General features: G+C 31.6%; 1 protein-coding gene across 1 annotated transcript in view; it reads left to right on the forward strand.

Annotated features, from left to right (window-relative positions):
- LOC141122108 (uncharacterized) overlaps nt 1–2049 on the forward strand; it is a gene marked incomplete at both ends in the record, with an annotated part of 58857 nt that extends 56808 nt beyond the window's left edge. Inside the window, 1 exon segment of the mRNA XM_073611939.1 lies at nt 1890–2049. Within this exon segment, the coding sequence (XP_073468040.1) occupies nt 1890–2049 (160 nt within the window).
- Nucleotides 2050–14045: the final 11996 nt, after the last annotated feature.

Consider the following 14045-nt stretch of genomic DNA (forward strand, 5'->3'; position numbering starts at 1 on the left):
TCACTGTGGAACCTAAGGGGTTCATCCTCTGCATTGTGTAAAAATCCTGTCTTCTCTGATCCCCACTTCTTCTACAGTCCCCAAACCATCTCCTGATAGAACAGAGGCTAGGGGACAAGCTGCACATGCTCAGTTTGGTGCGTATTGCTGGAGAGTTTTTTTTTTCTTGGGAGCGTGCATGTAATGAGCACAGGGCCAATCAATCAGTGTAGAGGGGGAGGGGGAATGGGACAGGTAAAAAATGTGTTTGCTGTGGAAGATCAACATTCTCTGTGCTCCCCCCACTGTGTCAAATATGGTGACCAATCGGTCATGCTTGAAAGCCCATAATATCACTGTATTGACATAGGAGCATTTCATTGACATGGGGTGAGATGGAAGAGGAAAACTTCTACATCGTCAGTCTTGGAACCCTGACCAAGACCAGAAGACACGGAGCATTGACCTCTCTCCATCTCCACCACCCCAGGGAGCTCTGGGGGAATACTTTATGGAGGACCTTGAGGACCATGTAAACACCTGGCTAGGATTTTATATCCCGTCTCTAAGATTTTGCAGGAGATAGATTCCTCGTGCATTGTTTGTAGTATTCTGTCTCTTTGATGGACAGAATACTAATATTTAAATCTCTGGCAGGATACCATGGGGGAGGGAGGTTGGGGGGATAGCCTAGAATGTAGTATGATTGTGAAAAGCTACGAGGAACTACCTCTGTGTATAGACATCGTTTTCCAAACTCAGGGGGGGGGGAGTGATTCCACCTTTCTTCAATGATGGGTCACAAAGTGACAAAGTTGCATTGCCTTTCTCATAAGCACAGGGAGGGGGGGGGTCAAACATATTTCGAATTTCTGATAGAGAGCACCAATGTCCCTCAATTACCAAAGTAATTATTCAATGATACAATATGTTACCAATATTATTATTACTGACCTCGAACTCTGTCTCCAACATAAACACCTTCATCATTGCTCGCTTCCTGCAAAACCTGGCCTAGACTGCCATTGTAAGCATGACACGGGTTCAACCTGCCCCCCCCCAGGGTGTATAATACCTTCTTTCCATTATGAAATTGGGGCAGATTGGTATTGTTTTGATAACTGAGGTGTTGCCATCATCTGCAGTCATGTTGTACAAAGTAACTGCAGCATTGTACAACACAGTGACCCGGTACGTCCATCTTCCAATATTCCACATTGGAATCGGTATTATTAGATATCCGTCTCCTGTTCATGGCTTCCCCATACCACCAAACTTTTTCTGAGGTGGGAAAGAGGGACACCTATTAGCAAAAGTTATATACGCATAGGACACACCCCCTGCCACTTCCCCTTAAAGGAGAATCATACAAAAAAAAATGATTGGTTAAACCCACAAGGGCTTTTTTTCTATCACTGCTATTATATTGGCTTTTGAAATTTACAAATGCAGCAATTTCAAAATTGGATGAAAGGTTTAGGACTGAAAAACACTTATTGATAGATAAAAAGTGCATTTTATATATAAATATATAGATCAGACCAAAATGAGGAGGAAAGAGGGACAGAGAGACTTTCGGTGACAGTCCCTCGAAATCAGGAATAGTTGGTATCTATGGTTTTCCTTCATTTCTCTGTACATCTATACTTAGATATGTCCTTTGTACATGGTTTCCCCTCCTGTTGTCTGCCAGTGAATGTTGGATGTCACTGAAGATGGTCTACTGGAGCCATCAACCGTGGTACAGCTCATTGTTGTATCTCCATTTGCCAATAGTTGTGCCTCTTTGGGAAGGCTGCATTGAGACTCCAATATTTGCATCTACAATCCAGGCTCACCAGATATTGATGATTGGTTGTTTAGTTGTCTTTTATCCAGTTACATATTTTGATTATCTTTGGTTGGAACAGAGGAAGATTCCTCAGCCTCTTCAAGGATATTGGTGTGGAGGACCCACATGGCTTTATTGGGAGGCAGGTGACAAGCTGGGACAACTGGGAACAGGGGGACGGAGAGACTCTGAAGAGGACATGTGAAGACTGGCTGGACAGCTGGACCGGACGCCTCCTGGTGAGTCCAGAGAACGATGTAGCAAGTCCTAGTTGCAATCTTGAAACACCCAATATGAGGACAATATGCGACCGGTCTAAACTATGTGGCATGTTCACCAATGCCAGGAGCATGGCGGACAAGATGGGTGAACTAGAGATACTGTTGTACAAGGAGGATTTGGATTTTGTGGGAATTTCAGAGACCTGGTTCAACAGCTCTCATGATTGGCTGGCAAACATTCAAGGGTATACCCTATACCGCAAGGATAGAGAGGGTAAAAAAGGGGGAGGGGTATGCCTATATATCAAGAATAATGTACAAGTGAATGTGAGAGATGACATCACTGAGGGGGCTAGGGAGGAGGTGGAATCTTTATGGGTAGAGCTCCAAAGGGATGAAGCTAAGGGGAAAATAATACTGGGGGTATGCTATAGGCCCCCTAACCTGAGAGAGGAAGTGGAGACGGATCTCCTATCACAAATTGGATTAGCAGCAAGGATGGGAAGTGTTATCATAATGGGGGATTTTAATTATTCAGACATAGACTGGGCGGAGGGAACCGCGCATTCATTTAAGGCTCGCCAGTTCCTTAATGTCTTGCAGGACAATTTTATGGGTCAGATGGTAGACGCACCAACTAGAAATAAAACATTACTGGATCTACTGATTACCAACAATACAGACCTGATCACAGATGTGGAAATACGGGGCAATTTAGGGAACAGCGATCACAGGTCAATTAGTTTCAGTATAAATCACACAAATAGGAAACATGAAGGGAACACAAAGACACTGAATTTCAAAAGAGCCAACTTCCCTAAACTACAAACCTTGCTAAAAGGCATAAATTGGGATAAAATATTCGAAACAAAGAATACGGAGGAGAGATGGGTTTGCTTTAAGAGCATATTAAATAAGGGCATTAGCCAATGTATCCCATTGGGTAATAAATTTAAAAGAGCGAACAAAAATCCTGGCTGGCTTAACTCCAATGTAAAAATGCATATAAAAGCAAAGGAGAAGGCCTTCAAAAAATACAAGGTTGAGGGATCATCCTCAGCATTCAGACTTTATAAAGAATGCAATAAGAAATGTAAGGGTGCAATTAGGACAGCTAAGATAGAACATGAAAGACACATAGCGGAGGAGAGCAAAAAAAATCCCAAGAAATTCTTTAAGTATGTAAACAGTAAAAAAGGGAGGACAGACCATATTGGCCCCATAAAGAATGAGGAAGGACATCTGGTTACAAAGGATGGGGAGATGGCAAAGGTATTGAATTTATTCTTCTCCTCAGTATTCACGAGTGAATCGGGGGGCCTCAGTAACCAAAACTGCAGTGTTTATCCTCATGACACAACACAGGAAGCACCTCCATGGTTAACAGAGGACAGAATTAAAATTAGACTTGAGAAACTTAACATTAATAAATCACCGGGACCAGATGGCTTGCATCCGAGGGTACTTAGGGAACTCAGTCAAGTGATTGCCAGACCGTTGTTACTAATTTTTACAGACAGTCTATTGACTGGAATGGTACCAGCTGATTGGAGAAAAGCCAATGTAGCACCAATATTTAAAAAGGGCCCAAAAAACATCCCTGGGAATTACAGACCAGTTAGCCTAACATCAATAGTATGTAAACTCTTGGAGGGGATGATAAGGGACTATATACAAGATTTTAGTAATGAGAACGATATCATTAGCAGTAATCAGCATGGATTCATGAAGAATCGTTCTTGCCAAACCAATCTATTAACCTTCTATGAGGAGGTGAGTTGCCATCTAGATAAAGGAAGGCCCGTAGATGTGGTGTATCTGGATTTTGCAAAAGCATTTGACACAGTTCCCCATAAACGTTTACTGTACAAAATAAGGTGCGTTGGCATGGACCATAGGGTGAGTACATGGATTGAAAACTGGCTACAAGGGCGAGTTCAGAGGGTGGTGATAAATGGGGAGTACTCAGAATGGTCAGGGGTGGGTAGTGGGGTGCCCCAGGGTTCTGTGCTGGGACCAATCCTATTTAATTTGTTCATAAACAACCTGGAGGATGGGATAAACAGTTCAATCTCTGTATTTGTGGACGATACTAAGCTAAGCAGGGCAATAACTTCTCCGCAGGATGTGGAAATCTTGCAAAAAGATCTGAACAAATTAATGGGGGAGGGGCGACTACATGGCAAATGAGGTTCAATGTAGAAAAATTTAAAATAATGCATTTGGGTGGTAAAAATCTGAATGCAATCTATACACTGGGGGGAGAACCTCTGGGGGAATCTAGGATGGAAAAGGACCTGGGGGTCCTAGTAGATGATAGGCTCAGCAATGACATGCAATGCCAAGCTGCTGCTAACAAAGCAAACAGAATATTGGCATTAAAAAGGGATCAACTCCAGAGATAAAACTATAATTCTCCCGCTCTACAAGACTCTGGTCCGGCCGCACCTGGAGTATGCTGTCCAGTTCTGGGCACCAGTCCTCAGGAGGGATGTACTGGAAATGGAGCGACTACAAAGAAGGGCAACAAAGCTAATAAAGGGTCTGGAGGATCTTAGTTATGAGGAAAGGTTGTGAGCTCTGAACTTATTCTCTCTGGAGAAGAGACGCTTGAGAGGGGATATGATTTCATTGTATAAATACCGGACTGGTGACCCCACAATATACAAATACCGGACTGGTGACCCCACAATATATAAATACCGGACTGGTGACCCCACAATATACAAATACCGGACTGGTGACCCCACAATATACAAATACCAGACTGGTGACCCCACAATATATAAATACCGGACTGGTGACCCCACAATATATAAATACCGGACTGGTGACCCCACAATATACAAATACCGGACTGGTGACCCCACAATATATAAATACCGGACTGGTGACCCCACAATATACAAATACCGGACTGGTGACCCCACAATATATAAATACCGGACTGGTGACCCCACAATATACAAATACCGGACTGGTGACCCCACAATATATAAATACCGGACTGGTGACCCCACAATATATAAATACCGGACTGGTGACCCCACAATATACAAATACCGGACTGGTGACCCCACAATATATAAATACCGGACTGGTGACCCCACAATATACAAATACCGGACTGGTGACCCCACAATATATAAATACCGGACTGGTGACCCCATAATATACAAATACCGGACTGGTGACCCCACAATATACAAATACCGGACTGGTGACCCCACAATGTATAAATACCGGACTGGTGACCCCACAATAGGGATAAAACTTTTTCGCAGAAGAGAGTTTAATAAGACTCGTGGCCACTCATTACAATTAGAAGAAAAGAGGTTTAACCTTAAACTACGTAGAGGGTTCTTTACTGTAAGAGCGGCAAGGATGTGGAATTCCCTTCCACAGGCGGTGGTCTCAGCGGGGAGCATTGATAGCTTCAAGAAACTATTAGATAATCACCTGAATGACACAACATACAGGGATATATAATGTAATATGACATATAATCACACAACATACAGGATATATAATGTAATACTGACATATAATCACACAACATACAGAGATATATAATGTAATATGACATATAATCACACAACATACAGAGATATATAATGTAATATGACATATAATCACACAACATACAGAGATATACAATGTAATATGACATATAATCACACAACATACAGAGATATATAATGTAATATGACATATAATCACACAACATACAGAGATATATAATGTAATATGACATATAATCACACAACATACAGAGATATATAATGTAATATGACATATAATCACACAACATACAGGATATATAATGTAATATGACATATAATCACACAACATACAGAGATATATAATGTAATATGACATATAATCACACAACATACAGAGATATATAATGTAATATGACATATAATCACACAACATACAGAGATATATAATGTAATATGACATATAATCACACAACATACAGAGATATATAATGTAATATGACATATAATCACACAACATACAGGATATATAATGTAATATGACATATAATCACACAACATAGAGAGATATATAATGTAATATGACATATAATCACACAACATACAGAGATATATAATGTAATATGACATATAATCACACAACATACAGAGATATATAATGTAATATGACATATAATCACACAACATACAGAGATATATAATGTAATATGACATATAATCACACAACATACAGGATATATAATGTAATATGACATATAATCACACAACATACAGAGATATATAATGTAATATGACATATAATCACACAACATACAGAGATATATAATGTAATATGACATATAATCACACAACATACAGAGATATATAATGTAATATGACATATAATCACACAACATACAGAGATATATAATGTAATATGACATATAATCACACAATATACAGGGATATATAATGTAATATGACATATAATCACACAACATACAGAGATATATAATGTAATACTGACATATAATCACATAACATACAGAGATATATAATGTAATATGACATATAATCACACAACATACAGAGATATATAATGTAATATGACATATAATCACACAACATACAGAGATATATAATGTAATATGACATATAATCACACAACATACAGAGATATATAATGTAATATGACATATAATCACACAACATACAGAGATATATAATGTAATATGACATATAATCACACAACATACAGGATATATAATGTAATATGACATATAATCACACAACATACAGAGATATATAATGTAATATGACATATAATCACACAACATACAGAGATATATAATGTAATACTGACATATAATCACACAACATACAGAGATATATAATGTAATATGACATATAATCACACAACATACAGAGATATATAATGTAATATGACATATAATCACACAACATACAGAGATATATAATGTAATATGACATATAATCACACAACATACAGAGATATATAATGTAATATGACATATAATCACACAACATACAGAGATATATAATGTAATATGACATATAATCACACAACATACAGAGATATATAATGTAATATGACATATAATCACACAACATACAGGGATATATAATGTAATATGACATATAATCACACAACATACAGATATATATAATGTAATACTGACATATAATCACACAACATACAGGATATATAATGTAATATGACATATAATCACACAACATACAGAGATATATAATGTAATATGACATATAATCACACAACATACAGGATATATATAATGTAATACTGACATATAATCACACAACATACAGAGATATATAATGTAATATGACATATAATCACACAACATACAGGGATATATAATGTAATATGACATATAATCACACAACATACAGAGATATATAATGTAATATGACATATAATCACACAACATACAGAGATATATAATGTAATATGACATATAATCACACAATATACAGGGATATGTAATGTAATATGACATATAATCACACAACATACAGAGATATATAATGTAATATGACATATAATCACACAACATACAGAGATATATAATGTAATATGACATATAATCACACAACATACAGAGATATATAATGTAATATGACATATAATCACACAACATACAGAGATATATAATGTAATATGACATATAATCACACAACATACAGAGATATATAATGTAATATGACATATAATCACACAACATACAGAGATATATAATGTAATATGACATATAATCACACAACATACAGGATATATATAATGTAATATGACATATAATCACACAACATACAGAGATATATAATGTAATATGACATATAATCACACAACATACAGAGATATATAATGTAATATGACATATAATCACACAACATACAGGGATATATAATGTAATATGACATATAATCACACAACATACAGGGATATATAATGTAATATGACATATAATCACACAACATACAGAGATATATAATGTAATATGACATATAATCACACAACATACAGGATATATATAATGTAATACTGACATATAATCACACAACATACAGAGATATATAATGTAATATGACATATAATCACACAACATACAGGGATATATAATGTAATATGACATATAATCACACAACATACAGAGATATATAATGTAATATGACATATAATCACACAACATACAGAGATATATAATGTAATATGACATATAATCACACAACATACAGAGATATATAATGTAATATGACATATAATCACACAATATACAGGGATATGTAATGTAATATGACATATAATCACACAACATACAGAGATATATAATGTAATACTGACATATAATCACACAACATACAGAGATATATAATGTAATATGACATATAATCACACAACATACAGGATATATAATGTAATATGACATATAATCACACAACATACAGGATATATAATGTAATATGACATATAATCACACAACATACAGGATATATAATGTAATATGACATATAATCACACAACATACAGAGATATATAATGTAATATGACATATAATCACACAACATACAGAGATATATAATGTAATATGACATATAATCACACAACATACAGAGATATATAATGTAATATGACATATAATCACACAACATACAGAGATATATAATGTAATATGACATATAATCACACAACATACAGAGATATATAATGTAATATGACATATAATCACACAACATACAGAGATATATAATGTAATACTGACATATAATCACACAACATACAGAGATATATAATGTAATATGACATATAATCACACAACATACAGAGATATGTAATGTAATATGACATATAATGACATATAATCACACAACATACAGAGATATATAATGTAATATGACATATAATCACACAACATACAGAGATATATAATGTAATATGACATATAATCACACAACATACAGAGATATATAATGTAATATGACATATAATCACACAACATACAGGATATATAATGTAATATGACATATAATCACACAACATACAGGGATATATAATGTAATATGACATATAATCACACAACATACAGGGATATATAATGTAATATGACATATAATCACACAACATACAGAGATATATAATGTAATATGACATATAATCACACAACATACAGGATATATATAATGTAATACTGACATATAATCACACAACATACAGAGATATATAATGTAATATGACATATAATCACACAACATACAGAGATATATAATGTAATATGACATATAATCACACAACATACAGAGATATATAATGTAATATGACATATAATCACACAACATACAGAGATATATAATGTAATATGACATATAATCACACAACATACAGAGATATATAATGTAATATGACATATAATCACACAACATACAGGATATATAATGTAATATGACATATAATCACACAACATACAGAGATATATAATGTAATATGACATATAATCACACAACATACAGAGATATATAATGTAATATGACATATAATCACACAATATACAGGGATATATAATGTAATATGACATATAATCACACAACATACAGAGATATATAATGTAATATGACATATAATCACACAACATACAGAGATATATAATGTAATATGACATATAATCACACAACATACAGAGATATATAATGTAATATGACATATAATCACACACATACACAGATATATAATGTAATATGACATATAATCACACAACATACAGGATATATATAATGTAATATGACATATAATCACACAACATACAGAGATATATAATGTAATATGACATATAATCACACAACATACAGGATATATATAATGTAATACTGACATATAATCACACAACATACAGAGATATATAATGTAATATGACATATAATCACACAACATACAGAGATATATAATGTAATATGACATATAATCACACAACATACAGAGATATATAATGTAATATGACATATAATCACACAACATACAGAGATATATAATGTAATATGACATATAATCACACAACATACAGAGATATATAATGTAATATGACATATAATCACACAACATACAGAGATATATAATGTAATATGACATATAATCACACAACATACAGAGATATATAATGTAATATGACATATAATCACACAACATACAGAGATATATAATGTAATATGACATATAATCACACAACATACAGAGATATATAATGTAATATGACATATAATCACACAACATACAGGGATATATAATGTAATATGACATATAATCACACAACATACAGAGATATATAATGTAATATGACATATAATCACACAACATACAGAGATATATAATGTAATACTGACATATAATCACACAACATACAGAGATATATAATGTAATATGACATATAATCACACAACATACAGAGATATATAATGTAATATGACATATAATCACACAACATACAGAGATATATAATGTAATATGACATATAATCACACAACATACAGGGATATATAATGTAATATGACATATAATCACACAACATACAGAGATATATAATGTAATATGACATATAATCACACAACATACAGAGATATATAATGTAATACTGACATATAATCACACAACATACAGAGATATATAATGTAATATGACATATAATCACACAACATACAGAGATATGTAATGTAATATGACATATAATGACATATAATCACACAACATACAGAGATATATAATGTAATATGACATATAATCACACAACATACAGAGATATATAATGTAATATGACATATAATCACACAACATACAGAGATATATAATGTAATATGACATATAATCACACAACATACAGGATATATAATGTAATATGACATATAATCACACAACATACAGAGATATATAATGTAATATGACATATAATGACATATAATCACACAACATACAGAGATATATAATGTAATATGACATATAATCACACAACATACAGAGATATATAATGTAATATGACATATAATCACACAACATACAGGGATATATAATGTAATATGACATATAATCACACAACATACAGAGATATATAATGTAATATGACATATAATCACACAACATACAGAGATATATAATGTAATACTGACATATAATCACACAACATACAGAGATATATAATGTAATATGACATATAATCACACAACATACAGAGATATGTAATGTAATATGACATATAATGACATATAATCACACAACATACAGAGATATATAATGTAATATGACATATAATCACACAACATACAGAGATATATAATGTAATATGACATATAATCACACAACATACAGAGATATATAATGTAATATGACATATAATCACACAACATACAGGATATATAATGTAATATGACATATAATCACACAACATACAGAGATATATAATGTAATATGACATATAATCACACAACATACAGAGATATATAATGTAATATGACATATAATCACACAACATACAGAGATATATAATGTAATATGACATATAATCACACAACATACAGAGATATATAATGTAATATGACATATAATCACACAACATACAGGGATATATAATGTAATATGACATATAATCACACAACATACAGAGATATATAATGTAATATGACATATAATCACACAATATACAGGGATATATAATGTAATATGACATATAATCACACAACATACAGAGATATATAATGTAATATGACATATAATCACACAACATACAGAGATATATAATGTAATATGACATATAATCACACAACATACAGAGATATATAATGTAATATGACATATAATCACACAACATACAGGATATATAATGTAATATGACATATAATCACACAACATACAGAGATATATAATGTAATATGACATATAATCACACAACATACAGGATATATATAATGTAATACTGACATATAATCACACAACATACAGAGATATATAATGTAATATGACATATAATCACACAACATACAGAGATATATAATGTAATATGACATATAATCACACAACATACAGAGATATATAATGTAATATGACATATAATCACACAACATACAGAGATATATAATGTAATATGACATATAATCACACAACATACAGAGATATATAATGTAATATGACATATAATCACACAACATACAGAGATATATAATGTAATATGACATATAATCACACAACATACAGAGATATATAATGTAATATGACATATAATCACACAACATACAGAGATATATAATGTAATATGACATATAATCACACAACATACAGGATATATAATGTAATATGACATATAATCACACAACATACAGAGATATATAATGTAATATGACATATAATCACACAACATACAGAGATATATAATGTAATATGACATATAATCACACAACATACAGGATATATAATGTAATATGACATATAATCACACAACATACAGGATATATAATGTAATATGACATATAATCACACAACATACAGAGATATATAATGTAATATGACATATAATCACACAACATACAGAGATATATAATGTAATATGACATATAATCACACAACATACAGAGATATATAATGTAATATGACATATAATCACACAACATACAGAGATATATAATGTAATATGACATATAATCACACAACATACAGGGATATATAATGTAATATGACATATAATCACACAAAATACAGAGATATATAATGTAATATGACATATAATCACACAATATACAGGATATATAATGTAATATGACATATAATCACACAACATACAGGATATATAATGTAATATGACATATAATCACACAACATACAGAGATATATAATGTAATATGACATATAATCACACAACATACAGGATATATAATGTAATATGACATATAATCACACAACATACAGAGATATATAATGTAATATGACATATAATCACACAACATACAGGATATATAATGTAATATGACATATAATCACACAACATACAGAGATATATAATGTAATATGACATATAATCACACAACATACAGGATATATAATGTAATATGACATATAATCACACAACATACAGAGATATATAATGTAATATGACATATAATCACACAACATACAGAGATATATAATGTAATATGACATATAATCACACAACATACAGAGATATATAATGTAATATGACATATAATCACACAACATACAGGATATATATAATGTAATACTGACATATAATCACACAACATACAGAGATATATAATGTAATATGACATATAATCACACAACATACAGAGATATATAATGTAATATGACATATAATCACACAACATACAGAGATATATAATGTAATATGACATATAATCACACAACATACAGAGATATATAATGTAATATGACATATAATCACACAACATACAGAGATATATAATGTAATATGACATATAATCACACAACATACAGAGATATATAATGTAATATGACATATAATCACACAACATACAGAGATATATAATGTAATATGACATATAATCACACAACATACAGGGATATATAATGTAATATGACATATAATCACACAACATACAGAGATATATAATGTAATATGACATATAATCACACAATATACAGGGATATATAATGTAATATGACATATAATCACACAACATACAGAGATATATAATGTAATATGACATATAATCACACAACATACAGAGATATATAATGTAATATGACATATAATCACACAACATACAGAGATATATAATGTAATACTGACATATAATCACACAACATACAGAGATATATAATGTAATATGACATATAATCACACAACATACAGAGATATGTAATGTAATATGACATATAATGACATATAATCACACAACATACAGAGATATATAATGTAATATGACATATAATCACACAACATACAGAGATATATAATGTAATATGACATATAATCACACAACATACAG

The sequence above is a fragment of the Aquarana catesbeiana genome, unplaced genomic scaffold (genome assembly GCF_042186555.1).
Source record: "Aquarana catesbeiana isolate 2022-GZ unplaced genomic scaffold, ASM4218655v1 unanchor246, whole genome shotgun sequence".
Classification (NCBI taxonomy): Eukaryota; Metazoa; Chordata; class Amphibia; order Anura; family Ranidae; genus Aquarana; species Aquarana catesbeiana.